General features: G+C 44.4%; 3 protein-coding genes across 4 annotated transcripts; 2 read left to right on the plus strand and 1 right to left on the minus strand.

Moving 5' to 3' along the window:
* Positions 1-419: 419 nt before the first annotated feature.
* On the plus strand, positions 420-8,419 carry dync1li2 (dynein, cytoplasmic 1, light intermediate chain 2). 2 transcript variants are annotated; one of them, XM_049718316.1, is made up of 13 exons: positions 420-587; positions 1,130-1,203; positions 1,269-1,385; positions 1,467-1,697; positions 3,202-3,365; positions 4,330-4,423; positions 4,508-4,643; positions 4,726-4,837; positions 4,914-4,973; positions 5,077-5,121; positions 5,199-5,316; positions 5,469-5,597; positions 6,121-8,419. In XM_049718316.1, exons 1-13 carry the CDS (start codon positions 502-504, stop codon positions 6,231-6,233), a joined length of 1,479 nt encoding a protein of 492 aa, XP_049574273.1. In that variant the 5' UTR covers positions 420-501; the 3' UTR covers positions 6,234-8,419. The 2 variants fall into 2 exon arrangements, with proteins under 2 accessions (XP_049574273.1, XP_049574274.1); XM_049718317.1 differs by having other exon boundaries at positions 6,126-8,419.
* Positions 8,420-8,563: 144 nt separating this feature from the next.
* cmtm4 (CKLF-like MARVEL transmembrane domain containing 4) lies at positions 8,564-24,037 on the plus strand. Its single transcript, XM_049718327.1, has 4 exons — positions 8,564-9,561; positions 12,653-12,829; positions 22,063-22,161; positions 22,358-24,037. The coding sequence occupies exons 1-4, from the start codon at positions 9,379-9,381 to the stop codon at positions 22,520-22,522; spliced, it is 624 nt and encodes a 207-aa protein (XP_049574284.1). The 5' UTR covers positions 8,564-9,378; the 3' UTR covers positions 22,523-24,037.
* LOC125967333 (cyclin-dependent kinase inhibitor 1B-like) lies at positions 23,822-25,249 on the minus strand. Its single transcript, XM_049718330.1, has 3 exons — positions 24,765-25,249; positions 24,261-24,383; positions 23,822-24,178 (listed from the first exon to the last, which is right to left on the minus strand). Exons 1-3 carry the CDS (start codon positions 25,015-25,017, stop codon positions 24,120-24,122), a joined length of 435 nt encoding a protein of 144 aa, XP_049574287.1. The 5' UTR covers positions 25,018-25,249; the 3' UTR covers positions 23,822-24,119.
* Between the last annotated feature and the right edge of the window lie 1,167 nt (positions 25,250-26,416).

Below are 26,416 nucleotides of genomic sequence, written 5' to 3' on the forward strand. Positions count from 1 at the left end.
TTCATTTGTGCATTGACAAATAATGCGATCAGTCTTCAATAAATAGCACCACCTACTGGATATTCCCAGCACAAGAGCTGTTTTGCCAAAACCATTTCAGTAGAACTTTTGTAAATTTCATAATGTACAATAAATAAAAACTTTTAAAAAACGAGGTGAAATTGTTGCTTTTGAAATGCTGCTAAATTATTGTCAACGAAATAGACGTTTACTATTGGACGAAGTAACATTTTATTGTGAATTAACTTAATTAATCTACTTATTCACATTTTGTGACACTTCTGTTTGCGCAGTGAGATTCTTTATTTCTTTTTTTTCTTTTTTTTTGCAAAAGTGAAACAATGGTACCGGAAATTTGACGCTACCCCCGCCCGCCACCAAATTCCGGAGCGGCGTAGCTGCTGCAGAATGAAACGCACCCTTGGCCACTTGGACTAGGGCGGCGCTCGTAGTGGCCAAGCAGCGGGGCCTTGCCTGCCTTTGTGCTCGTACACAGAGAAGATGGCTCCCGTTTTGGAGAAGCAGCTCTCGGGCGTAGCCGGGACAGGCGACAACAACAACGAGGAGGACGAAGGACTTGACCTCTGGCAAGTTTGCCTACTCTTTTAACAACTGTTGGGTTCTGCAGGGAAAAGTAGAGCCGCCTTGTCTGCCTGCTTTGTCATCACTGTTTTGCTGGGAAGCAAACACCGGCGGCCCGGCTAGCAGCCGCGTTAGCACGAATTGAGGCTGGGCGAGCACTTTGCTAGCATTCTTTATAAATAATGAGCCTCTTTGGCAAGTCTGAAGAATGTGCATTTCTCTTGTTTTTAATACCGGGTGTGTTTTTTTTTAGGCTAAGTTAAGTCACAGCTAAGCTAACCGCTGTCATTTCAATCCTGTATGTGGCATACAACAAGCTAGCGTGACCCTTCGTGCTAACGCCTTCGCCTCTAACAACAGCATTATCTGCCTATGTCCGTACAGATGACATCATTTCAGTTTTCCGATTGCAGTCAGACCACAGGGCGAATAAAAATAGCTTAATGGCAGCCATCTTTTGTGTGGCTTCAACTGAGTTTCCATAGAAACATTTGTTTTGCAAATCTGCTGTACAGGCGATTTAACTCACAGTACTCCTATCTTATAGGACCTCCATATTGAGTGACGTTTCGACCCGCTCAAGTTCAAAATTGCCATCAGGAAAAAACATTCTGGTATTTGGTAAGTGTCTATGAAAACGTCACTGTTGAAGACTGTCTGATGACCCGGCCCGGAATGTCTTTCAGGGGAGGATGGATCAGGAAAAACTACACTCATGTCCAAGCTCCAAGGAGCTGAACACAACAAGAGAGGCAGGGGACTGGAATATCAATACTTAAATGTCCACGATGAAGACCGAGATGGTGAGTCCAAGTGGAATCTGTTCTGTCGTCAGCTTCATAGTTGTTATTGTATTCTCAAAATGAATTCTTTCCCTTTGGCAGACCTTACACGATGTAATGTGTGGATCCTGGACGGAGACCTGTACCACAAAGGCCTGCTCAAGTTTGCTGTTTCCTCCCAGTCGCTATGTAATTGCCTAGCCGTGTTTGTCGCGGACATGTCTCGACCTTGGACCATTATGGAGTCGCTGCAGAAGTGGGCCAGCGTGCTACGTGACCATGTGGATAAACTGAAGATCCCTCCAGAGGACCTGAGAGAAATGGAGCTCAAGAGTAAGTAAAGGTTGCTTCTCATTATTCTGCTTCCTATCATGAAAACTGATTTAAATAAATTGTATCTCAGCGTCTGAATTATGCATTGACCAAGAGTGGTCTTTGAGTAGATAGCGGCAGATGGAACCAGACTGAAGTGTGTGTGTGGCGTCACCAATTGTTGCTGATTCTAGGTCATTGTCAGAAGCTTGTGATCCTCAGCAGTGCGTTCTGGCCATGGGCAAGTTCTCCACTTAAGCAGCGCCATGGTGCTCGACTGTTAAATTTAGATCTGCTCATAAAGAGCTCTATTCTATTGAGAACAGATGATGCTTTTTGTTCACGTCATGGTTTTTAAGACTACTTCTCCGCCTTCTGCGTCGGTTTGATCACTTAAGAGGCCACAACAATGACATAAAAGCTACAAAGATTGAACAATTTACTGGAAAGGAAGTACAAAGTTGAGTTGCCAATTGTTTAGTCTGTGGATGTTTTGGTAGTAGCACCAGTCATCATTTAAGTGCTTTTAAATGTTTGCCGTCTTGGCGTGATGATGCAAAAACACGATTAGCAACATTACAACTAGCTTGGGGCCGATGCTGTCCAACAACGCAGCATGTCTGCATGTGACCACAGTAGTTAGGAGATGAAACTAAATACTCGAGCAGTTTTCTGCAAGCTTATAATCCAAAAATAAATTATTACAGGTGCTTTTGAAACGCCCTAAAAACAAATGGAGAAGATGACAGCCTTTGACTGCGAGTGAGTTAAATTTGAGTGGCTGTGTAGAAACAAGAGAGGCAAGACACATTTGTGTGTGTGGCTCCAATCCAGGAGCTGTTGCAGCCCTCTTGCATCATAGTTCCCCGCCCCTCCCGCAGTAGCGTCTGCAATGCTCAACTCACTAGGTGGGCTGGACGCCTTGATGAAAAGAGCTGTTTGCTGGATTTTTTTTTCTGGCTAAATTGCACGATCGGTTCAGAAAGTAAATTGAAAAGGGAAGCAATGAAAAGAGAAAGAAATGTCTGAGTCATCCTCGACTCGCATTCACTTGTTAAACTTTCAAACAAAAACTCTTTAAACCCACAAGAGCGTTACTAATCTGTGAAAAAGACGTGTTTGACTCGGGGCGGTCTCGGTTTCTCTTCTACTTTGGGAATCAATGCCGTGAATTTGCTCATTCCATTGGTTTGGCTTGATTTTGCTCCCTTGGACTTAAACATACCGGATTTCTACCTTATCCATGTTGCAAAGTTGATCCCATGTTTGAAAGTCAAGGAACTGGCTCCCAAACGCACGTTAATCTGATGTCGCTGGCCGTTCCCTCGCTACATTCCAAAGCTCCAGAGGAAGTCGGCCAAAGCTTCCTGCTTCTAAGCACACACGCGCAGGTTGGCTGCCAAAGGTCTTCAACAGCTGGACTTGCAAAACAAGGCAGCCATCTTTCTGCGGATGACATGTGTCTGTAAATTGAAGTGACGTGACGATGCAGCTCACATTTTCTCGCTCTTGTCGTTGTTCTCAGTGGTCAAAGCGTTCCAGGAGTACGCGGAACCGGAGGAAGCCGCCCCCGCCTCCCCGCAAAGACGGGCCCTGGCAGCGGGCGAAGACGAAGATGTCGTGTTACCACTCGGGGACAACACACTCACGCACAATCTCGGCATTCCAGTGCTAATAGTTTGCACAAAGGTAAAGCATTCGTCAGTCAGCAGAAATCTGGCTAATTTTGACCAGGAGTAAAAAAAAAACTAAGGAGAAACTGAATCTACATTTGAGGATTTTGCAGAAGTTCCCCTGGCACATTTTTGCATCTCCCTGCGTTAAACCAAAATAATCTTTAGTATCTTGGCAAGGTTTTGCATAGCTGGATTTTGCGGATGGGCCCTCATGAGCGGTCACAGCGCCAAATGTTTTCCTCTCCAGCCGAGCATTTCCTTGCATTTTGTTTTGACTTGGGCCTTGTGCTATCTGAGTAATCAAAAGAAACCGTTCTTGCTCGCTAAGCCCCCCCCCGGGCCGAGATTTGGTACCTTTCTCTGTATCAGCAGGGCTTCTTCACATGCTTACTGGGAATTTCAAATGGGCCATTTCTCTTTCTGAGCGTCTCATCACAGCAGTGCATTGAGAGAAATGGGTGTGTATGGTGGGGGAAAAAAAAAAAAAATCCACTCATGTAACCTGTTTGGGAGCACTTATTATTCAACAAAATACAAACATCCCAAAGCTACAGACAACTTTATCGGTCCAAATCCGTCTTAGGGACGCAGTAATGGCTTCATGGGGTGCCCTAGTTGCCAAAATGAGTTCAAAAGGGGGGGAAATCAGCTTAAACAAGGGAGTTTGGCAAGCGTTTCCATGGCGACACAGTATGGGTTGCAGCGTGATGACAGCGTGGACGGCAAATCCTTGCTTGTACCACACACACAGACACAAAATGGCCCGTGAAAGTCAAAACACACAAATGTGTTGCTTTAAACACACAAAACATGTCTTCAACGTGAGTTTTGATTTGGCTCTGTGAACTGTTGCCCCCTAAAACAAAGATTTGATATTCTTGGCAGATGTCACCACTAATGTCAAACTACTGTATGTCGTATTTCACAATAGTATTCCATTCATTTTTGTCTTGTCTCTCTTTCTCTCCAATCCACAGTGCGACTCAATCAGCGTATTGGAGAAGGAGCACGACTACAGAGAAGAGCACTTTGATTTCATCCAGTCCCACATTAGGCGATTTTGCTTACAATGTATCCTTCAAGCATTTTACAAATGATGAAAAAAAATATATAATGTAGCTCCAACCTACTTTGTACCTTGACGCACGCTAACAGATGGAGCTGGTCTCATCTACACCTCGGCCAAAGAGGAAAAGAACCTAGATTTGCTTTACAAGTATCTTGTACATAAAGTGTATGACTTCCAATTTAGCAATCCCGCCCTCGTCGTGGAGAAGGATGCGGTGTTCATGTAAGTAAAGCCGAGCTCCGGTCTTCTCGTCCTAATGCTGCTATGATATCCGGCTAAATTCTTATTTTGTGTTTTCCGCTAGTCCATCGGGTTGGGATAACGACAAGAAGATCTGCATCTTGCACGAAAACCTCACTACAGTCAGACCTGAAGATCCATTTGAAGATTTCATCACTAAACCTCCCGTTCGAAAGGTATCGCAGTCCATTCGAGAAAATCCAAAGTATCTGCTTTCACTCGTATCTGAAATGCTCCCGTTGTGCCTCAAAGCTGGTGCATGACAAAGAGATCAATGCGGAGGACGAGCAGGTGTTCCTGATGAAACAACAGGTACGTACGTCTCATGACTCCACTTTGGGGAAGCGCTCGGGCCATTTTCCCGACATTGCACGTCAGTCGCAACTGAATCATGCGGCTATTTTTGCTCTTGCAGTCTCTGTTAGCAAAACAGCCAGCCACGCCAACAAGAGGAGCTACCGTAAGTGTTGACAAGACTATCCGGCCTCTCAGCTAACTGTTAGCGCTGACGCGGTCTCTCTGTTTTCCACGAGGCAGGAATCGCCGGGCCGGACCGCGTCGGGTTCCCCGAGACCCGCAGGACGTGCTGGTCAGCCCACTTTAAGCAGCGGTTCCCCGATGGCTGCTGTCAAAAAGCCTGACGCCAACATGAAAGGTAAAATAAATCTTACTTGACCACTTTAGACATCTCTAAGTCAACCAAAACAAAACATTTTTGTCATGCCAACACTGCCCCCAAGAGGTTGCTAGTGAACCGACGCTAACTTGTGACATCACCAAATAACATACTTGCTCATTTTCCCACAGCGGGAGCCGCCACTGAGGGCGTGTTGGCCAACTTCTTCAACAGCCTGTTGAGTAAAAAGACGGGATCCCCGGGCAGCCCCGGAAGTGGCGCTGTTGGCGCTGGGGTGCAAGGCTCCGCCAAAAAAACAGGTACAGACATCCTTCCTTGTGTGTGCGTGCGTGCGTGCGTGTGTGTTAGAAAGGGCAAACATTTGCCGCGTGGAGTTTTATCTCCACAGCCTGAAGCCAAATGTTTAAAAAGACTTGCAAAAGAGATGCGTGCTGACCTCCTGAGATGGGAAGAAACGTGCGACAGGCCTGTATGACGCAAACCTCCACGGAATGCTTCGCTTTACATTCCACGACGACATTGCAAGTCGCTCAACTAACTGTCAAATGAGGCTGTTTTCTTTTTTCTTTTTTAAACAAAACTAGAATGTGCAAGTCATTGCAGTGAGACAAGTAAAATGGTTTGAGGATAATGCATGTGTCTTTGCTTGACGGTTCCTTTTTGCACGTCTTAACCGTGGCAGCCATCCGGCAAACTTTCAGCATGGGAAAGCATCACTTTGCGAGCTCCATTAACCCGCTTGCTATTTTTATTTTTTTAAATCACCCCACACAGAAGCTACAGGAGATTACTTTTGTGCTTTTGTCATCCTTTTATTCCAAGGGCAGAAGCCGGGTTTGACTGACGTCCAGGCTGAGTTGGACCGAATGACACGCAAACAGGACTCCCTGGTTTCCGCCAACAACATCCCGCCGCAGACTGAGAACGAAGTGTGAAGTCCACCCAAAAAAAAAGGAAAAAAAGAAAAGAGCTGCAGTGTTCACCGCGCCAATAATGGAAATTCAAGTATACATGTGAGCATAAACGGTTGACCAAATTCCCAATGTCTTTGTCGGAACGCAGAGCAGGTTTCAGCAAAAAAAAAAAAAAAGATGTTTTGGTGGGAAAGAGAGAGAAAGAAATATTTTACAAGTTGCGAACAAGACGATAGCGTTGCCCGCAGATTGGTTCGTCTCCACTTTGAGCGTTTCCCACTAAGGTTGTCTGTGGAGATGTGCGCCCCCCTTAGACCGACCGACTGGGTTGCAGGCCTCCCAGTCGCTGAGCTATATTATAAAAACAAAATAAAAAACACTCCTGACTGGCCTACGGTTAAATTTTCCTCATAGAACAAATTGCCTTGAAATTGAAACACCTTTTCACCTCCTAATTGCGTTTGTCATGAAAGTTCAAGTCCCATGTTTGCCAACAAGACGTTGGGCTGATGCGAAGGTATTTATACAAAGTTTCCCTGTTTTTTTTCCTCCGCGAGCACCGTTTTGGGAAATATTCTCGACATCAATGTGCTCAAATGCCCTCGTCGTCTCGAAGGATTCTGTAAATAAGAAAAAGAAAAGTGCTTCAGGTTTGATTTTGTGTACATACAATTCTGCTCCATGGCCTCTGACTAGCTAAGTTGGCGTTTGATACGGTTTTGAGGCTCCACCAGAATCTTCTCTTTGGTTTGGGCAGCGTCTTTGCGACTTTTACTCCCCAAAGTGCCTGGCTAGCGCGGCAGCCGCCGCCGCCGCCGAGTGGCTTTTCCACAGGAGAGCAAAATGCACTGTAGCGCCATCGCCGTCAGACAAGTTAATTTATTTCTATTTACCTTTTTTCTTCATGTACATCAAGCCTGCGCTTGTTCTTATTTTCTTTGTTTGTTTTTTTTATTTTAGACAAACAATTTTGTGGCCTCGTCGATGTTTCGTATAGAAAAAAAAAGATTTTAACAGCTTTATTTCTTTCAAGAGCCACAACACAAGTTTCCCCTTCAGTGCCCTAAAATGAGCTTTGCCTTCAAACGACACCCTGCCTTCACACACCGTGCAAATCAACGATGTCTTTTTTTTTTCTCTCTCTCCTTCAGTCGTGAAGAAAACGACTGCTAGTTTAGAAAAGTCGAGTAGAATAAGGACAATAATTGGACACAACCAAATCAACTCTTTGCCCATTGCTCACTTTTTTTTTTTTTTTTTTTTTCCCCACCTCGTGTTTGTCATCACCCAAACCTATTTTGCTCCCTTTCCACAAACTATTTTAGATATAAATGTGACAGGTGACTTCATTGGTCATCTGACATGATGTGAGAAGGTTCAAAGGGCACATTGGAGGCCGCTTTTGCTGGTTTGTGAGCGGGTGGCGTATGCAGTCAATAAGCACACCAATCCAAACATGTTGAACGAAGCACTTTTCCTCAGACTCCTGAATCGCTTTCTTTTTGTAACAGTTAGACACAGAATGCACACTTTTCTCGTCTTGCCTTTTCGCGCTCTCGGTTTGAACGGACACCGTCGAATAGCGTTTGCTGCTTACGTATTGGAAGCTTCAGCCTACGCTTAACTTTGGAATCCCAAGTTTAGAATTTTATTTTGCAATTATTGTTTCTTGTAGGTCTTGAAGATTGACAAAATGTTCAGGGACTTCTTCTGATTAAATGGTTTGGACCATTTTCTGATATCAAACTTTGAAATGTCACACCAAGCTTGACTTTCTGTCCAAAACTGTAAGTTAGCTAAAAGGAATAAAGTGCTCCCGCTGCTTGGTTACATAATTTCCTTTTTTATGATGATGACTAGATGTCCTTCCCAACATTGAATATTATCGAGCTGATGTAATTTTTGTACTCTGGCCTCACTCGGTTGAAGTCAGCTGTCGCTTGACAACTTTAATGAATTGCCTTTGACCACTAATGGCGGTGAGATGACAAGCTTCTGCTATCTGTCCTTTTGTATCGAGGATATCAAGACATTATAAGCATTCAAATGGCTGCTTTTGTGTACTGAATTAATTCAGAATTTGATTGTATGACTTTAACACAACTCTGTAGCCTCCAAGCTGCCATGTGGATTCTGCGCTTCTTGTGCCGACAAAGTTGAGGAAAATGCTTATCATATCCCCGGCTTCAATAAATCAATGAATCCAACTGTGTTGCCTTTTGGTGGATTGTTTTATTTATATATTGTTTTCTGGTTGAATGCTTAGGCGTTCATTTTGACATTGTACTACCACACCAAACCACCGGATGGCAGTAAATGCCAAGTACGTACGAAACAATTACTTACCAAAAAGACGGACAGTGTAAAATTATTTCTAAACGCCGAGATGGCAAATTGCAACAACTTGCAAAATATATGACACGGATGTAAGAATCGCCCCGCGTCAGTGTATTTAGATGAGTAGCAGGCATTGTCATTTTTCCAGGCCTTCACCTGGACGGACTACAAATGCAATTGGAAAACGCAAGAGAAAAAGAAAAGGGCTGCCTGTCGTTTTTCTGGCCAAAATCTGCTTTCGAAGACTGCTTGGAGGAACCCGAAACTAGCGGAGAGTTTGGTGCAGTTTGTAGGGGGGCGGAGACACGACTGTCCCGCATCCACGGGGAGCTCAGCTCAGCTAAGCCGTCTCGGCGCCGAGCCGCCTCACTGTTGCTTGCAGCTGCTCCCTGCCGGTCAGCAAGGCCTCAAGTTGACGCTAACAATCGAGTTCTCGCTCGATCCCGATGGATTTGTGTTATTTGTTCGCAGAAAGTGCTCGCTCATCCCGGTAGGCAGGCAGGCAGGCGTGTTTTTGTGTTTCTCGTAGTACGCCGCTGACTCGTCCGTGGTGATGATTGTGGAAAACAAGTGAGCCAGCCGCTTCGTAGAGTTCCAACTGGGAGCGAAGCGACGAGCAGTAAACAACCCGGGGTGTCGACCTCTGTACCCCCGTGAACCCTCCATTGCGTCCCGGCGAGACAGCCTTGAGAAGTGGACCTTTCGTTTGGTTTTCTCCCTCAAGCTCATCGTCTCGGCATGGAATAAATTGGACTCTTGGGCGCAGAGAAACAAACGGCGCCGATTGAAACATTTTCGAGTGGACATTACAAGCCCAGGAGGAACCAGCATGAGGAACGCCGAGGAGGCGGAGGGCTCGGACGGCGAGGCCTCCAACACCATGATCACCGGGGCTAATAGCCCCTACCAGTCCACCACCGAGCCAGTCCAGGCGAGGAGTGTTTGGGGCGGCATTCGGTGCAATGTGGAGTACCTCCAGTCTTACTTTGGCATTTTAAAGGCAATCGAAGTGGTAAGTTGTCTTTTATTGTCTGGTGGATCATATAAATACTCCTCGTTGTAGTTGTATTGAGGAGTGACGTAACAAATTAGCCATATGGTCACCGTAGAATTTAAAACTGCACAGTTGGTGTTCAAGTGATGGATTAAATACTCGCAAATAAACTAGGAAGGGACATTGTGATTAGTGCTTTGTCATGCTGACTGACTTTGCAATGACTTATCCAATTATTGTGCATGTGCAGAATGCTTTAGAATTGACTTTTTTTCTCTCCAATTTTGCTACCTGGAAAATGTCACTTCGATGACGCATATGCATGCACCTGTCGGATTATGACACTCCCCCGAACTAAGTTTTGTACAAAATAGAGAAAGAATAAGTTATTTGGTGATGAGTTCCTAAAGAGTTTTAGGAAGGCAACATTTAAGTTTGACAACATTGCGTGAATTGAAGGCGGCTGCTAAAAAAAATCTGTCGAGTCACTATCTGACTTGTCCACCACTTCCATTGGAGACGGTGTTTTTTTTTTTTTTTTTTTCTTTTTTTTTCCCCCCCCAGCCTGAGCAAACGTTCAAAATTATGGTTGTGAATTTGGTGTGGAAGAACGAAAGAGCCCTGACCTCAACCCAACATTTTTGGGGGATGAGGTCTTCCCTTCCAGGCAGCATTTAACAATATTCTTTAATATTTAATGGACTCCAGTATCTCTTCCATTTTGTTTTATACAGGCCACCTGTGAGTTGCACGGGATATAAATTAGCCTTCACGCAAGCATCTCCACAAATGTGTTTAAAATTACACCCAAGCAAACTCATCCATGTAAGCGTTACATGAGCTCTCATTACAATCTATCTGAATGATTTGCTCTTCTGCTTTGATACAGACTTTTGCTCTTAAGCCAGTCGAGAAATATGTCTCCTTCGCAAACAAGGACAGTTGAACCCCTTCCAAGTTTGCATTTGGTATGTTGGAAGTCTGCAAGTCTCACCGCCAGATGGTTTTTCTTCCTTAGCCGGCACTTTTACTGCTTCGTGCTCTTACTTTGCCCCAAATGGCGTTATGGAATAATATTCTGTGCCCGATGAAGGTCTAAATAAGGAGAATGGAGAAGAAATTGTGAAAGCGATGGACCTGTCCTGAAACTGTCCTGCATAGACAAAGCATCCACCACCCAACCCCCCCCCTCTCTGACTTCCTTCTTGGTGTCACGTGAAACCTGAGCATGTTTTGTTGTCAACAAAACCTGACTAACTCTTGTGAACGTCATGAGACAAATCCTTCTGCTTTCCAGCGCCTATGCAAAGTCTCCCGATAATGAAATAAGGTGCTCTTGATGTAATGAACTTTCCAGATGGTCCCGAATGTCCGTGAGCGCTTCCTGCTTGGAGAGACACTGCGGTCTCTTCTGGTGGTAATGTTGCTTATTCGGCTCCGGGAGGGAGAAATAAAGAATGTTGTGTGGGGGGAAAAAAATGCATATTCACCTTCTACTCTCTCTGTGGTGAAATGTAACCTGCATTGAGGCTCGCTCTGGTTTACAGTACTCAGTCTGTGGGTTGCTGCTCAAGTATTCCCACGTTGCCATTTTTGCCATTCTTTTTTTGCACGCACAGTAAGATTTGCAGTTGTTTTTCTCGCACATGAATTAAAAAATTTGCCTTAGAGGTGACGGTGGAGTGGTGGCTCGCTCATCGTCGCTTGCACGATTAGCTTAGTGGCCCCTCTTGTTTGGCAGCCCGACACCTGCTAAGGGACTTTTGGAGAAGTCATGCATTTGCTCTCATTTAGATGTGACTTCATTGGCGGCCTTGTTTGGTTGCATCACAAACAAAAAATGCATAATTGATAAGTTGGTGGCGAGGTGGCGTCGGTGAGCCCAGCCCAGCCCAGCCATTTTGGCGGTTTTGTCTGTGTTGCCTTGCAAGATTTGTCTGACGTGACAGAGTAATGAGGCTTGATGAGAAACTGTAAAAACGGCGTTCATTGAATTTGAGTGATGACACTTTGTGTGGAATTGTTCTTGGACTTTTTAAATGACCTCATTTTGAGGGGTTTTGATAATCTCAAGAAAGTTTTTTTTATTTTTTTATTCAAACATGCCTAGTTACTGCTTAACCTTTATGAAAGTTTAAGCCTAACTTTGTCATTGAGCAACGGCAGCCTGGGATGAGACGCGGTGTTGCATTAGTGTTTGTCTTGGTTCTGTTCAATCTCAGGAATTTGGAAAACACTCATCCAGTCAGTAATGTACATGCGGTTTCACCGGGCCTTGGATGGCAAAAGAACACCTAAATAGGGGAATTCCTCCCATTCTGTGGTTTGTTGACGACTTGGCCGGCCGGCTCCTGGCGTCCGTTGCGGCTGCCAGGAGCCGACTCGCCGGATGAGTTCACGGCCTCGGTCGGCTCTATTCACAGGACAATCGAGCGTCAGGCGGCCCACGGGTTTTGTGCAAACATTCACAATTGGACAAAGGCGGAGGCCACTTTAGTGCATGCCAAATGTGTTACACTTTTTCATTCTCTGAGATAAAACAGTAAAAGTGTCACAAGTGGCTGGTGGAGAACAGCAAAACCAAACTTAGTTCCATGAAAATGTCATCTTGATATGAAATGTAGCCGTTACTTATTCTCCAGTTAGTGCAGGCACAAAGATGGGCGGGCGTTCATGTGAAAAATGTGTAACTGGGAACTATTTGTAAATCATTTCATTGTCGTTGCGCCTGTTAGCTTGCCGCTGCAGGCGACTTCATTCGGTCATGCGCTACAATGCGGACTCGAATTTATTTTGAAAGTGCCACGAGCAAATTTATGTCAATTTGATTTGTAAAGCATATCAACTAGGAATGTTTGATTCCACTTTTTTCAGATCCATACCAGTACTCAGTTGTGATATTGATACCGAAACCACTAAAACTTATGATACATCAAATTTTCTCCAACAAATAATGACGCATCATTTTTTAAAAATACCTTCATATCCCGAATATATAATTATTCTTAAAATTAAATGACTTTTGAATAAATGAATGCTCATTTTATTTTGCTTCTTTGCTTTTTTATTCTGCGTCCCTCATGACGATGTTGAATGTGTCTCTCTGCAGGTGCTGTCACTCATTGCCTTCATCTGCATCGAAACCATCATGATGTGCTCCCCGTGCAGCGGGGTCTACTTCTTCGAGTTTGTCAGCTGCACCGCCTTTGTGGTCACCGTCGTGCTCTTGGTGATGTTCTCTCTCAGCCTGCACACCAAAGTGCCTCACGTAAACTGGAACCTCACGGTTGGTACAGTTTTGTCATTTTTTAAAGTATTTTATTTTTTAATTTTTTTTTAAATTTAATTTCTTAATTTAGTTTTTTTTTCAAATTTTTTTATTTTGTCATTTTTTTAAATTGTTTTCAATTTTCTCAATTTCTTTATTTAAAAAAAAAAGTTTGAATTGTTTTCAAATGTTCTCGATTTTAGCTTTCACGCATTGTCATGCCTGACGCTAGTTATGAACGTAACCACTTTTACATGTCGTTAGCATCTCGCAAACGGAAAGTTTGTAGCGTTGGCGGGAGGCGGCGGAGAGTCACGAGAACATGCAGCTGTGAGCAAACGAGCCGCTTGCTTTTTTTTTTTTGACACCGCTTTACTATTTGCCTAAACACTCAAGATGGTGGCATGTCATCTGAGCTGCGGGGAATGGAAAATAGCTTTTTGCTGTCATTCCAGAAAGCCGCACGGCTTACATGTCCTCGTCAGCCAGTTGCCCAAATGCAACTGGTTTGTCTTATAGCTCTTTGGTTTTGTTGGTGTAGTTTGAAAGTGCAGATTTAGAGAAATTTCTTTCTTTTATTCTATTTCCTTTTCTCCTCTGCGTGAATGTGGCTTAATGTGTGTACTCCATTCACCGTAGGATGATTACGCCCTACGAGAACCGAGAAAGGAGCATGATTAATTCATCGACAGATGGCCTTTTGTGTCTTTTGTGCTCTGTTCTTGGGTCCTTACTGGACTTGTTACTGCCATTGGAATACTTTCATCAAAACAGAAATGTTGCCTTGTGTTATAGATTTTTTTTTTTCAACCCTTTTGTCATCAACAGTGTCAGTATCTTCCAACAGTGCTTCCATTCTGCTCTTTCATTGGTAACTCCTGACCCATGCTGCCGTTACACTGACCGAGCAAGTCGAGCGCGAGGGTTTGGATCATGTGATCGCGTGCTATGTGACTCCATCTCCTTCATGTCACCCTCTACTGCAGGGGTGTCCAAGTCCAGTCCTCGAGGGCCGCATTCCTCCATGTTTTCCAAGTTTCCCTCGTTAAACACACCTGATTCAATGATCAGGCTCCTGCAGAACGTGAGGATGAACTGCGGCCCTCGAGGACTGGACTTGGACACCCCCGCCTTACACTGAGTGCCAAAAGTCCCAATGATCGTGAGCAGCAGGGGGGGGGGCCCCATTTCAACCCCTTACACTGAGTGCCAAGCAGGGAAGAAATGGGTACCATTGTTATAGTCACTGGTATGACTCGGCAGGGGTTTGAACCCACAACCTCCCAATCTCAGGGCGGACACTCTCCTCTTAGGCCACTGAGCTGGTAAATGCTTGTATCGTAGTACAACACTTATAGTCGTTTTTAAATAACGTGTATACGCTTAAATATTGCTATCCAATATATCTACTGCAATTTCACATTAGATTGCTGGTTTGAAATTTGCTTTTAATATTATTATTTTTAATAAACATTTATGTTAAAACTTGTCTGGCGTCTTGTTTTTATATTCGCCAATTAAAACATTAAAATCAGACATTTGGTTAACTGCTTTATATGACAATATGTGTAGGTACACTACACGAGGTTAAAAAAAAAAGCGAATAAATAAAGGGTTAATTGCACAACAAAAGCATTTCCTCACACCTGGGTTCGAACAAAGGTCTAGCCGAGCAAGAGCCCGACTCACTAACCAGTCGGCTATTTCGACCGGCGGTCGACAATTGCTTGCACTGTTTTGTACTAGTGATGTGCATTCCAGTTCTCAAGTGAGCTGAATCTTTAGAATCGGTTCACTCAAAATATTTGTTCAAAAGAATCGTTCACCAAATCGTTCGCTACACTTTCTTATTTTATTATTTTTTTTACCTCGTGTAGTGTACCAAAATATCCCATAATTATCTGCCTAAATAATTATGACTAATTTAAAACTATTCTACTTGTTAATACCTACAAAATAACATATTCTAACCGGAGATTGCATTGACCTAATTTTCACATGGTCCTTGTTTACATTTTGCATTTGACACTGACAGCTGTCAAGTGCCACGTTAGGGCTCTTCTTGTGTAAGTTTTATTTGTTATGGGTTTTGTTTTGTAAGTTTAACTTTGGGTACTTTGAAAGTGTCATTTTAAATTGTACTTTGCTAGGTGTTCGTGTACGCGTTGATGACATCTGGAGCTGCTCCATAAAACCATACATGTTCCATGTACTGAGAGCAAGGCTTCCATAGGGTAGTGGTTAGCGCTCTGGGCTTTCACCCCAGCGACCCAGGTTCGAATCTCGGTGGGACCCAAAAAATTTTATCATAGAAAATTTGCAACACAGTTGATCGTGTAACCATAAAACCATACATGTCGCACGCATTGAGAGCAAGGCTTCCATAGGGTAGTGGTTAGCGCTCTGGGCTTTCACCACAGCGACCCAGGTTCGAATCTCAGTGGCACCCAAAAAATTTTATCATAGAAAATTTGCAACACAGTTGCTCGTGTAACCATAAAACCATACATGTCGCATGCACCGAGAGCAGGGCTTCCATAGGGTAGTGGTTAGCGCTCTGGACTTTCACCCCAGTGACCAAAGTTCGAATCTCAGTGGGACCCAAAACATTCTATCATCGAAAATTTGCAACACAGTTGCTCGTGTAACCATAAAACCATACATGTCGCATGCACTGAGAGCAAGGCTTCCATAGGGTAGTGGTTAGTTCTCTGGGCTTTCACCCCAGCGACCCAGGTTCGAATCTCAGTGGGACCCAAAAAATTTTATCATAGAAAATTTGCAACACAGTTGCTCGTGTAACCATAAAACAATACATGTCGCATGCACTGAGAGCAAGGCTTCCATAGGGTAGTGGTTAGCGCTCTGGGCTTTCACCCCAGCCACCCAGGTTCGAATCTCAGTGGGACCCAAAAAATTTTATCATAGAAAATTTGCAACACAGTTGCTCGTGTAACCATAAAACCATACATTTCGCATGCACTGAGAGCAGGGCTTCCATAGGGTAGTGGTTAGCGCTCTGGGCTTTCACCCCAGCAACCCAGGTTCGAATCTCAGTGGGACCCAAAAAATTAGGGTTAGGGTTAGAGGTGGGGTTAGAGGTGGGGTTAGAGGTAGGGTTAGGGTTAGAGGTGGGGTTAGAGGTGGGGTTAGAGGTGGGGTTAGGGTTAGAGATAGGGTTAGAGGTAGGGTTAGGGTTAGAGGTAGGGTTAGAGGTAGGGTTAGAGGTGGGCTTAGGGTTAGAGGTAGGGTTAGGGGTGGGCTTAGGGTTAGAGGTGGGCTTAGAGGTAGAGATAGGGTTAGGGTTAGGGTTAGAGGTAGAGGTAGGGTTAGAGGTAGGGTTAGGGGTGGGGTTAGGGTTAGAGGTGGGCTTAGGGTTAGAGGTGGGCTTAGGGTTAGAGGTGGGCTTAGAGGTGGGGTTAGAGGTAGGGTTAGGGTTAGAGGTGGGGTTAGGGTTAGAGGTAGGGTTAGGGTTAGAGGTAGGGTTGGGGTTAGAGGTGGGGTTAGAGGTAAGGTTAGGGTTAGGGGTGGGGTTAGAGGTTAGGGTTAGATGTGGGGTTAGGGTTAGAGGTGGGGTTAGAGGTAGGGTTAGGGTTAGAGGTGGGGTTAGGGTTAGAGGTGGGGTTAGAGGTAAGGTTAGGGTTAGGGGTGGGGTTAGAGGTTAGGGTTAGAGGTTAGGGTTAGATGTGGGGTTAGGGTTAGAGGTGGGGTTAGAGGTAGGGTTAGGGTTAGAGGTAGGGCTAGGGTTATGGTTAGGGTTAGAGGTAGGGTTAGGGTTAGAGGTGGGGTTAGAGGTAGGGTTAGGGTTAGAGGTAGGGTTGGGGTTAGAGGTGGGGTTAGAGGTAGGGTTAGGGTTAGAGGTAGGGTTAGGGTTAGATGTGGGGTTAGGGTTAGAGGTGGGGTTAGAGGTAGGGTTAGGGTTAGAGGTGGGGTTAGGGTTAGAGGTGGGGTTAGAGGTAGGGTTAGAGGTGGGGTTAGGGTTAGAGGTGGGGTTAGAGGTAGGGTTAGGGTTAGAGGTAGGGCTAGGGTTATGGTTAGGGTTAGAGGTAGGGTTAGGGTTAGAGGTGGGGTTAGAGGTAGGGTTAGGGTTAGAGGTAGGGTTAGGGTTAGAGGTGGGGTTAGAGGTAGGGTTAGGGTTAGAGGTAGGGTTAGGGTTAGAGGTGGGGTTAGGGTTAGAGGTGGGGTTAGAGGTAGGGTTAGAGGTGGGGTTAGGGTTAGAGGTGGGGTTAGAGGTAGGGTTAGGGTTAGAGGTAGGGCTAGGGTTATGGTTAGGGTTAGAGGTAGGGTTAGGGTTAGAGGTGGGGTTAGAGGTAGGGTTAGGGTTAGAGGTAGGGTTGGGGTTAGAGGTGGGGTTAGAGGTAGGGTTAGGGTTAGAGGTAGGGTTAGGGTTAGAGGTGGGGTTAGAGGTAGGGTTAGGGTTAGAGGTAGGGTTAGGGTTAGAGGTGGGGTTAGAGGTGGGGTTAGAGATAGGGTTAGGGATAGGGTTAGGGGTGGGGTTAGAGGTAGGGTTAGGGGTGGGGTTAGAGGTGGGGTTAGAGGTGGGGTTAGAGGTGGGGTTAGGGGTAGGGTTAGGGTTAGAGGTGGGCTTAGGGTTAGAGGTGGGGTTAGAGGTGGGGTTAGAGGTAGGGTTAGAGGTAGGGTATTTTTTTTTAAACTACCATAGTTTTTAAAAAAACAAAAAAAAAAAAAAAAAAAAAAAACGGTAGTTTAACTACCATGTATGGTAGTTTAACTACCGTGTATGGTAGTTTTTTTTTTTTTTATCAAAAAAAAAAAAAACCGGTAGTTTAACTACCATGTATGGTAGTTTAACTACCGTGTATGGTAGTTTTTTTTTTTTTTTTTTTTTTTTAAAAAAAAAAAAAAAAAAAAAAAAAAAAAAAAAAAAAAAAAAAAAAACGGTAGTTTAACTACCATGTATGGTAGTTTAACTACCGTGTATGGTAGTTTTTTTTTTTTTTTTTTTTTTTTTTTTTAAAAAAAAAAAAAAAAACAAAAAAAAAACGGTAGTTTAACTACCATGTATGGTAGTTTAACTACCGTGTATGGTAGTTTTTTTTTTTTTCAAAAAAAAAAAAAACTACCATACACGGTAGTTAAACTACCATACATGGTAGTTAAACTACCGTTTTTTTTTTGTTTTTTTTTGAAAAAAAATAAAAAATAAAAAATAAAAAAACTACCATACACGGTAGTTAAACTACCATACATGGTAGTTAAACTACCGTTTTTTATTTTTTTTTTTGAAAAAAAAAAAAAAAAAAAAAAAAAACTACCATACACGGTAGGTACCCTAACCCTACCCCTAACCCCACCTATAATCCCACCCCTAACCCCACCTCTAACCCTACCCCTAACCCTACCTCTAACCCCACCTCTAACCCTAACCCTACCTCTAACCTCTAACCCCACCTCTAACCCTAACCCTACCTCTAACCCCACCTCTAACCCTACCTCTAACCCCACCTCTAACCCTAAGCCCACCTCTAACCCTAACCCTACCCCTAACCCCACCTCTAACCCCACCTTTAACCCCACCTCTAACCCTAAGCCCACCTCTAACCCTAACCCTACCCCTAACCCCACCCCTAACCCTACCTCTAACCCCACCCCTAATCCTACCCCTAACCCTACCTCTAACCCCACCCCTAACCCCACCCCTAACCCTACCTCTAACCCCACCCCTAACCCTACCTCTAACCCCACCTCTAACCCCAACCCTACCTCTGACCCTACCTCTAACCCTAACCCTAGCCCTACCTCTAACCCTAACCCTACCTCTAACCCTAACCCTAGCCCTACCTCTAACCCTAACCCTACCTCTAACCCTAACCCTAGCCCTACCTCTAACCCTAACCCCACCTCTAACCCTAACCCTAGCCCTACCTCTAACCCTAACCCCACCTCTAACCCTAACCCTAGCCCTACCTCTAACCCTAACCCCACCTCTAACCCTAACCCTAGCCCTACCTCTAACCCTAACCCCACCTCTAACCCCACCTCTAACCCCACCCCTAACCCTAACCCTAACCCCACCTCTAACCCTAACCCCACCTCTAACCCCACCCCTAACACTACCTCTAACCCCACCTCTAACCCCACCTCTAACCCTAACCCTACCTCTAACCCCACTTCTAACCCTAACCCCACATCTAACCCTAACCCTAACCCCACCTCTAACCCTAATCCCACCTCTAACCCTAACCCTAGCCCTAACCCTACCTCTAAGCCTAAGCCCACCCCTAACCCTAACCCTACCTCTAACCCTAACCCTACCCCCACCCCTACCTCTAACCCTACCTCTAACCCTAACCCTACCTCTAACCCTACCTCTAACCCTAACCCTACCTCTAACCCTACCCCCACCTCTAACCCCACCTCTAACCCTAACCCTACCTCTAACCCTAATTTTTTGGGTCCCACTGAGATTCGAACCTGGGTTGCTGGGGTGAAAGCCCAGAGCGCTAACCACTACCCTATGGAAGCCCTGCTCTCAGTGCATGCGACATGTATGGTTTTATGGTTACACGAGCAACTGTGTTGCAAATTTTCTATGATAAAATTTTTTGGGTGCCACTGAGATTCGAACCTGGGTCGCTGTGGTGAAAGCCCAGAGCGCTAACCACTACCCTATGGAAGCCTTGCTCTCAGTGCGAGCGACATGTATGGTTTTATGGTTACACGAGCAACTGTGTTGCAAATTTTCTATGATAAAATTTTTTGGGTCCCACTGAGATTCGAACCTGGGTGGCTGGGGTGAAAGCCCAGAGCGCTAACCACTACCCTATGGAAGCCTTGCTCTCAGTGCATGCGACATGTATTGTTTTATGGTTACACGAGCAACTGTGTTGCAAATTTTCTATGATAAAGTTTTTTGGGTCCCACTGAGATTCGAACCTGGGTCGCTGGGGTGAAAGCCCAGAGAACTAACCACTACCCTATGGAAGCCTTGCTCTCAGTGCATGCGACATGTATGGTTTTATGGTTACACGAGCAACTGTGTTGCAAATTTTCGATGATAAAATGTTTTGGGTCCCACTGAGATTCGAACTTTGGTCACTGGGGTGAAAGTCCAGAGCGCTAACCACTACCCTATGGAAGCCCTGCTCTCGGTGCATGCGACATGTATGGTTTTATGGTTACACGAGCAACTGTGTTGCAAATTTTCTATGATAAAATTTTTTGGGTGCCACTGAGATTCGAACCTGGGTCGCTGTGGTGAAAGCCCAGAGCGCTAACCACTACCCTATGGAAGCCTTGCTCTCAATGCGTGCGACATGTATGGTTTTATGGTTACACGATCAACTGTGTTGCAAATTTTCTATGATAAAATTTTTTGGGTCCCACCGAGATTCGAACCTGGGTCGCTGGGGTGAAAGCCCAGAGCGCTAACCACTACCCTATGGAAGCCTTGCTCTCAGTACATGGAACATGTATGGTTTTATGGAGCAGCTCCAGATGTCATCAACGCGTACACGAACACCTAGCAAAGTACAATTTAAAATGACACTTTCAAAGTACCCAAAGTTAAACTTACAAAACAAAACCCATAACAAATAAAACTTACACAAGAAGAGCCCTAACGTGGCACTTGACAGCTGTCAGTGTCAAATGCAAAATGTAAACAAGGACCATGTGAAAATTAGGTCAATGCAATCTCCGGTTAGAATATGTTATTTTGTAGGTATTAACAAGTAGAATAGTTTTAAATTAGTCATAATTATTTAGGCAGATAATTATGGGATATTTTGGTACACTACACGAGGTAAAAAAAATAATAAAATAAGAAAGTGTAGCGAACGATTTGGTGAACGATTCTTTTGAACAAATATTTTGAGTGAACCGATTCTAAAGATTCAGCTCACTTGAGAACTGGAATGCACATCACTAGTACAAAACAGTGCAAGCAATTGTCGACCGCCGGTCGAAATAGCCGACTGGTTAGTGAGTCGGGCTCTTGCTCGGCTAGACCTTTGTTCGAACCCAGGTGTGAGGAAATGCTTTTGTTGTGCAATTAACCCTTTATTTATTCGCTTTTTTTTTTAACCTCGTGTAGTGTACCTACACATATTGTCATATAAAGCAGTTAACCAAATGTCTGATTTTAATGTTTTAATTGGCGAATATAAAAACAAGACGCCAGACAAGTTTTAACATAAATGTTTATTAAGCAAATTTCAAACCAGCAATCTAATGTGAAATTGCAGTAGATATATTGGATAGCAATATTTAAGCGTATACACGTTATTTAAAAACGACTATAAGTGTTGTACTACGATACAAGCATTTACCAGCTCAGTGGCCTAAGAGGAGAGTGTCCGCCCTGAGATTGGGAGGTTGTGGGTTCAAACCCCTGCCGAGTCATACCAGTGACTATAACAATGGTACCCATTTCTTCCCTGCTTGGCACTCAGTGTAAGGGGTTGAAATGGGGCCCCCCCCCCCCTGCTGCTCACGATCATTGGGACTTTTGGCACTCAGTGTAAGGCGGGGGTGTCCAAGTCCAGTCCTCGAGGGCCGCAGTTCATCCTCACGTTCTGCAGGAGCCTGATCATTGAATCAGGTGTGTTTAACGAGGGAAACTTGGAAAACATGGAGGAATGCGGCCCTCGAGGACTGGACTTGGACACCCCTGCTCTACTGGCTTGTCGCGATGGCTTTGTTTCATTGCCTTTACTTTCTGTGTGCACTTTCTAGCAACAACACTGCTTTGTTGCTACTTGCTAACCAGACCAGCAGCCATAACCAGTGTGATTGTTTGCTTCCCCCACGGGAGACAATGGAGACCCTCAAAAAAGGAGACAAGATCCTGTTCAACTGGTTGGGTGTGTCACACGAAACCCTGCGTGTGTGTTGGGATACAGTTGGTGTGCAAAGTGGGCGTGGCTGGAAGCTTCTGACACTGCTTCCTTGTAAACGGTTCGAGGGAGTTAAGATAAGGAGATGTTGAGGATCATCAAAAATCAATGAATCCCCTTTATTGCCACCGCTTTAGAGGCCAGTGATGATTGAAGTCCTGCATCCATCCCAAGGTGAAGCCAAACTAGCCCTTCGTCTTAAAACATGAAGGGAATTTTTGTAGGTCTTATTTTCTCCGCTTCGGGGGATAGCCGGGCCGGCCGGGTCTGCAACATCTCAGTACCTTTGAACTGCACCTACTTCCTGTAGTTTTAAGTGCACTGTAATGAAGCAGCAGGGATGCAAAGCAAATTGTTGTTGACAAGCCGAGTGTGTTTGGTGTGTTCCCGTAGGATTTGGCTAACGCGGCAGCCAGCACCTTCCTCTTCTTCTTGTCATCGCTCGTGCTGGTGTGCATAAACCACAAGACCGGGGCTGAAATAGCGGCAGCGGTGAGTACGCCGGCCCGATTTGCGTGCATGCTTACCTCGATTTGCTTATTGGAGGAAAAAAAAAAAAAGTTTATTTGCGCTGCAAGAGCGAGAATTCAAACGAACCTCTCCTTGTCGCATCAACATGCAAAAGGTTAAGTGGTTTCCCACGGCCATTGTGAATTGTTACTGACTTCCTATTTCCTCTTGCGTGCAGATCTTTGGCTTCCTGGCCACAGGTGTGTACGCCCTCAACACTTTCCTGGCGGTACGGCGGTGGCGCCGCGGCAACGGGACTCAGAGGGCGGCTCAGAGCAGCGAGTACACACGAGCGCGCACGGCCTCTCGTGGAGAAATGGAAGAACGGCACCAACCGGAGTGAATGGAATCCAATCCAAACGTTCCGCCGTAAAGAGGCTGGCTCACTGAAGGAATGGAAACAAAAGTCGTATCCACGTGACTCCGCCTCTGGGACCGCCGACCAGGCTGGCTTGATCGCAAACTTCTCCTGGCTCAACTTTGAACGTTTCCAAACGCGCTGTGAAGACACAAGTTGAGCTGCCCGAGTCACTTTTGTATCTATCAGCGATGTTTGATGAAGTAGCAAGACGTTCCTACGGATCAGGAACACGATTTGACTTTGCTTCTTTTCTCTACTGACTCCAGCTGTCGGCCGGACAAGACTGATAGTGTGTATTTAATCGCTAAAAGGGTACTTGCGTCGATTAATTTCATTTCTTCTTTTTCCTTAACAAACTGCCTTTTTTTTTTTTTTTATCTGTGACGTTTAGCCACTAAAAAGCTTTGCTATTTTTTTTTTTACAACTCGAAGTAATTCCATGCATTTATACTTTGACAAAAGCGTGAAGGTTATTCCCAGAATGTTTCTTAATCCATTCACTTAGTTTTGTCAACACTGTGAGTAAATAGCACGAGGCAGTTTTTTTTTAAATTTTGTCTCCCTTTTGCACGTCAACCACTTTATAAAGTGACGATGACATACAGTAGATCTTGGTAAATCACACACACAAAATATAAAGTGCACAGCTGAAGTCCATGGCCTGTTAGGTGCATTTTTTCATTTTGATGTTTGCAAGACAATCTTGTGTGCTTTTGTCTACCATAGAAGGTTGCCTTAGTTTTCTTGTCTTACTTGCTCTGATGGCGCGTGGTCGTGTTTTGCATTCTTTGAAATAGTTTTCAGTATTTTGGTTCACTTCAAATATTTCCTAGCTGCATAGCATTAGTTTAATCTCTCCCCCAGGGTCATTCTTTGAATGCTTTTTAGGTCAAAGTAACCAAGAGTGACTGTACTGTTGCCACGCCCACTTACTTGACTGCACGGAAAGCCCCGCTTCAAGACAATTTACTGGTAGATGCTTACTGAATAGCGCCACCTTTTGGTTTTTTCTCAAATGTATTTCAGTAAGCACAGTCTATAGCTTGTGTGTATGAGGCTTTTGAAATGAAAACACAACCGTGCCACTATTTTTTGTTTTTTTTTCTGCATACACCTTATATCACTCCTGCAGCCAGAACCACTTTAGATATTTATTATGCATTGCCTTTGTTAATTCTGTCATTAAACTAATCAAAGCAAACAATGGCTGGCTTCTCCCCTTTCAAATGATGCACCAATGTTTTGGTCATTTCAAAGATTTTCAATGAATGCAATGTGTAATTATTGTACTGCAAGAAGCCACCACAATGCTTTAATTTCAACATTTTTACACCTGTGTAGTCATAACAAAAAAATAGAACAATTCAAATATTGACTCTATATTGGGTGAAATGTATGTACTGAACTGAAGACCAGGTTTGGTGACTGAACTTTTTTTTTCTTTTTTACAAAGAACTCAATTATTCAGGCAATAAATTGTGTTTGTGGTATTTTGAATGACATGTAGTAACTTCAAACAAAATGTCATGTGAACATTGAACAAAACTTTAAGAGCAACAGTTAGACTGAATGTTCATCTTCAGATGTGGATTTGGACCATTTTAGTGCAACTTTGCTTTGCTGGAACAGACAGATCTTCTGGAAATATGAAGAACAGAAATATGGACTTATCAGCATCAAATTACAGTGACCCAGTTAGTTAGTTAGTTTCCCTCTTTACCTGTAGTTTCATTGTCTGTGGTCTTGACTGAAGACTTTGGGAGTGTCCTCTTCTTTGGTCCAGGGGTGACTTCAGCAGGACACATTTTACCTGGGCAGTCTTCAGTGTCCGACTCCTCATACGCTGGAAAACATATTGGAATTGCGGTTACCTGTTTTAAAAGGCTTAATGTTGTGTATTTGTGTGGTATTACATTTTTGGAAGCTAAATGTAAAGCCTGCATCACTGCCCTCCTAAATTTCTTATCTGAGAATTGCCCCTGGACTAGAAAATTTAGCAGATAAAAATGTAATTTTCTACTATGTTAGTTTGCTACATAACAGAAAACAATTGAAATGATTGAAACGTTGTTGTATTTTCCAGCGGGAAGCGAAACCTTTAAAATGGACGTCGATTTAGCTACTACGCTAGCTCCGGGTGAATGTTTCGAAAATGTCAAGAATAAGATTTTGTTTCATATTTGATATTATTCTGACAACATAGCAAGAATGAATGCTTTAATACCCTTAGTGGTGCACCAAGTTTTCTGGCCCCTGGAGGACTCGTGGTAAAAGGCAGCGATGCGCTCCACGGGATTTTTCTCCCACTGCAACCTGCCGGGCAGCGGGGTTTCCGTCTTGAAATTGAAGTTCCAGCGCTGGGTGTCCTCTTGGCTAAACTGCTGGAGATTCCGTTCCAAGTCTCGGTCCACCTGGTCGCGGTCCACGGCGCCAAACAAACACTTGCATACCATCTTTGCAGACACGACCGTGTTCATCTTGGTTGATAGTTGAGCGTGTTGACTAGTGTTAGCTCGTGAGTGAAGGATTCGTTCAAAATAACGATTCTTTTCAATGAACGTGCGTGAACGGATCACTTCCTGAACTTAGTCGTTCTTTTTTCAGTTCATATGACTTCAACCATCATGCAATGACGTAATTTATCCCACACCGTAGGTATCGGTAATGCGGATTGAAGCTGGTGCCACCTCGCCGTATAACAAAACGAAGAAGAGAAATGACTTCCCGTTCACGAACGAGTCAGTGAATTGCATTCACCAACTGTACCTAATGTAGTGTCCGAGTGACGTCACAGATCACACAGCCAATCAGGAGGTGGGGGTGAGGGCGGGTGTGGCACTTTTCACTTTCAGTTAAGCTTTGATCATGATTTTTTTCCCTAATGAAGTGGCCTGTTATTAGGTACACTAATGGAGTGTCCGAGTGACGTCACATCAACCAGCCAATCAGAACGTTACCCTCGTTAAACACACCTGCGTGAAAAGTTTTAGCTCCTTTTGAACGTGAAAGAAGCTAAAAGTTTTCACGCACCTGCGCTTAACGAGGGTCGCTTGGAAAACATGTTGGAACGCGGCCCCGAGGACCAGAGCTTAACACCTGTGACCTTTGACCATGATATTTCCCTAATAAAGTGGCCTGTTATTTGGTACACTTGAAAATGGCGGTGTACCTAATGGAGTGTCCGTGTGATTCCCTCGTTAAGTGCAGGTGCGTGAAAACTTTTAGCTCCTTTTGAACGTGAAAGAAGCTAAAAGTTTTCACGCACCTGCGCTTAACGAGGGTCACTTGGAAAACATGTTGGAACGCGGCCCCGAGGACTAGAGCTTGACACGTGACCCTTGACCATGATATTTCCCTAATAAAGTGGCCTGATATTTGGTACACTTGAAAATGGCGGTGTACCTAATGGAGTGTCCGTGTGATTCCCTCGTTAAGTGCAGGTGCGTGAAAACTTTTAGCTCCTTTTGAACGTGAAAGAGGCTAAAAGTTTTCACGCACCTGCGCTTAACGAGGGTCACTTGGAAAACATGTTGGAACGCGGCCCCGAGGACCAGAGCTTGACACGTGACCCTTGACCATGATATTTCCCTAATAAAGTGGCCTGTTATTTGGTACACTTGAAAATGGCGGTGTACCTAATGGAGTGTCCGTGTGAGTCCCTCGTTAAGTGCAGGTGCGTGAAAACTTTTAGCTCCTTTTGAACGTGAAAGAAGCTAAAAGTTTTCACGCACCTGCGCTTAACGAGGGTCACTTGGAAAACATGTTGGAACGCGGCCCAGAGGACTAGAGCTTGACATCAGTGACCTTTGACCATTATTTTTCCCTAATAAAGTGGCCTGTTGTTAGGTACACTTGAAAATGGCGGTGTACCTAATG

This window comes from Syngnathus scovelli, chromosome 4 (genome assembly GCF_024217435.2).
Source record: "Syngnathus scovelli strain Florida chromosome 4, RoL_Ssco_1.2, whole genome shotgun sequence".
NCBI lineage: Eukaryota > Metazoa > Chordata > Actinopteri > Syngnathiformes > Syngnathidae > Syngnathus > Syngnathus scovelli.

Excerpts from the sequence above, each read along its gene's own strand:
- dync1li2 (XM_049718316.1), top strand. The coding sequence starts at position 502 with ATGGCTCCCGTTTTGGAGAAGCAGCTCTCGGGCGTAGCCGGGACAGGC. Across the intron at positions 1,698-3,201 it reads GAGAGAAATGGAGCTCAAGA|TGGTCAAAGCGTTCCAGGAG; the intron begins GTAAGTAAAGGT and ends CGTTGTTCTCAG. Across the intron at positions 4,838-4,913 it reads CTAAACCTCCCGTTCGAAAG|CTGGTGCATGACAAAGAGAT; the intron begins GTATCGCAGTCC and ends TGTGCCTCAAAG.
- cmtm4 (XM_049718327.1), top strand. The coding sequence starts at position 9,379 with ATGAGGAACGCCGAGGAGGCGGAGGGCTCGGACGGCGAGGCCTCCAAC. Across the intron at positions 9,562-12,652 it reads TTTTAAAGGCAATCGAAGTG|GTGCTGTCACTCATTGCCTT; the intron begins GTAAGTTGTCTT and ends GTCTCTCTGCAG. Across the intron at positions 12,830-22,062 it reads ACGTAAACTGGAACCTCACG|GATTTGGCTAACGCGGCAGC; the intron begins GTTGGTACAGTT and ends GTGTTCCCGTAG.
- LOC125967333 (XM_049718330.1), bottom strand. The coding sequence starts at position 25,017 with ATGAACACGGTCGTGTCTGCAAAGATGGTATGCAAGTGTTTGTTTGGC. Across the intron at positions 24,384-24,764 it reads AACTTGGTGCACCACTAAGG|CGTATGAGGAGTCGGACACT; the intron begins GTATTAAAGCAT and ends TATGTTTTCCAG. Across the intron at positions 24,179-24,260 it reads CACAGACAATGAAACTACAG|AAGATCTGTCTGTTCCAGCA; the intron begins GTAAAGAGGGAA and ends TCATATTTCCAG.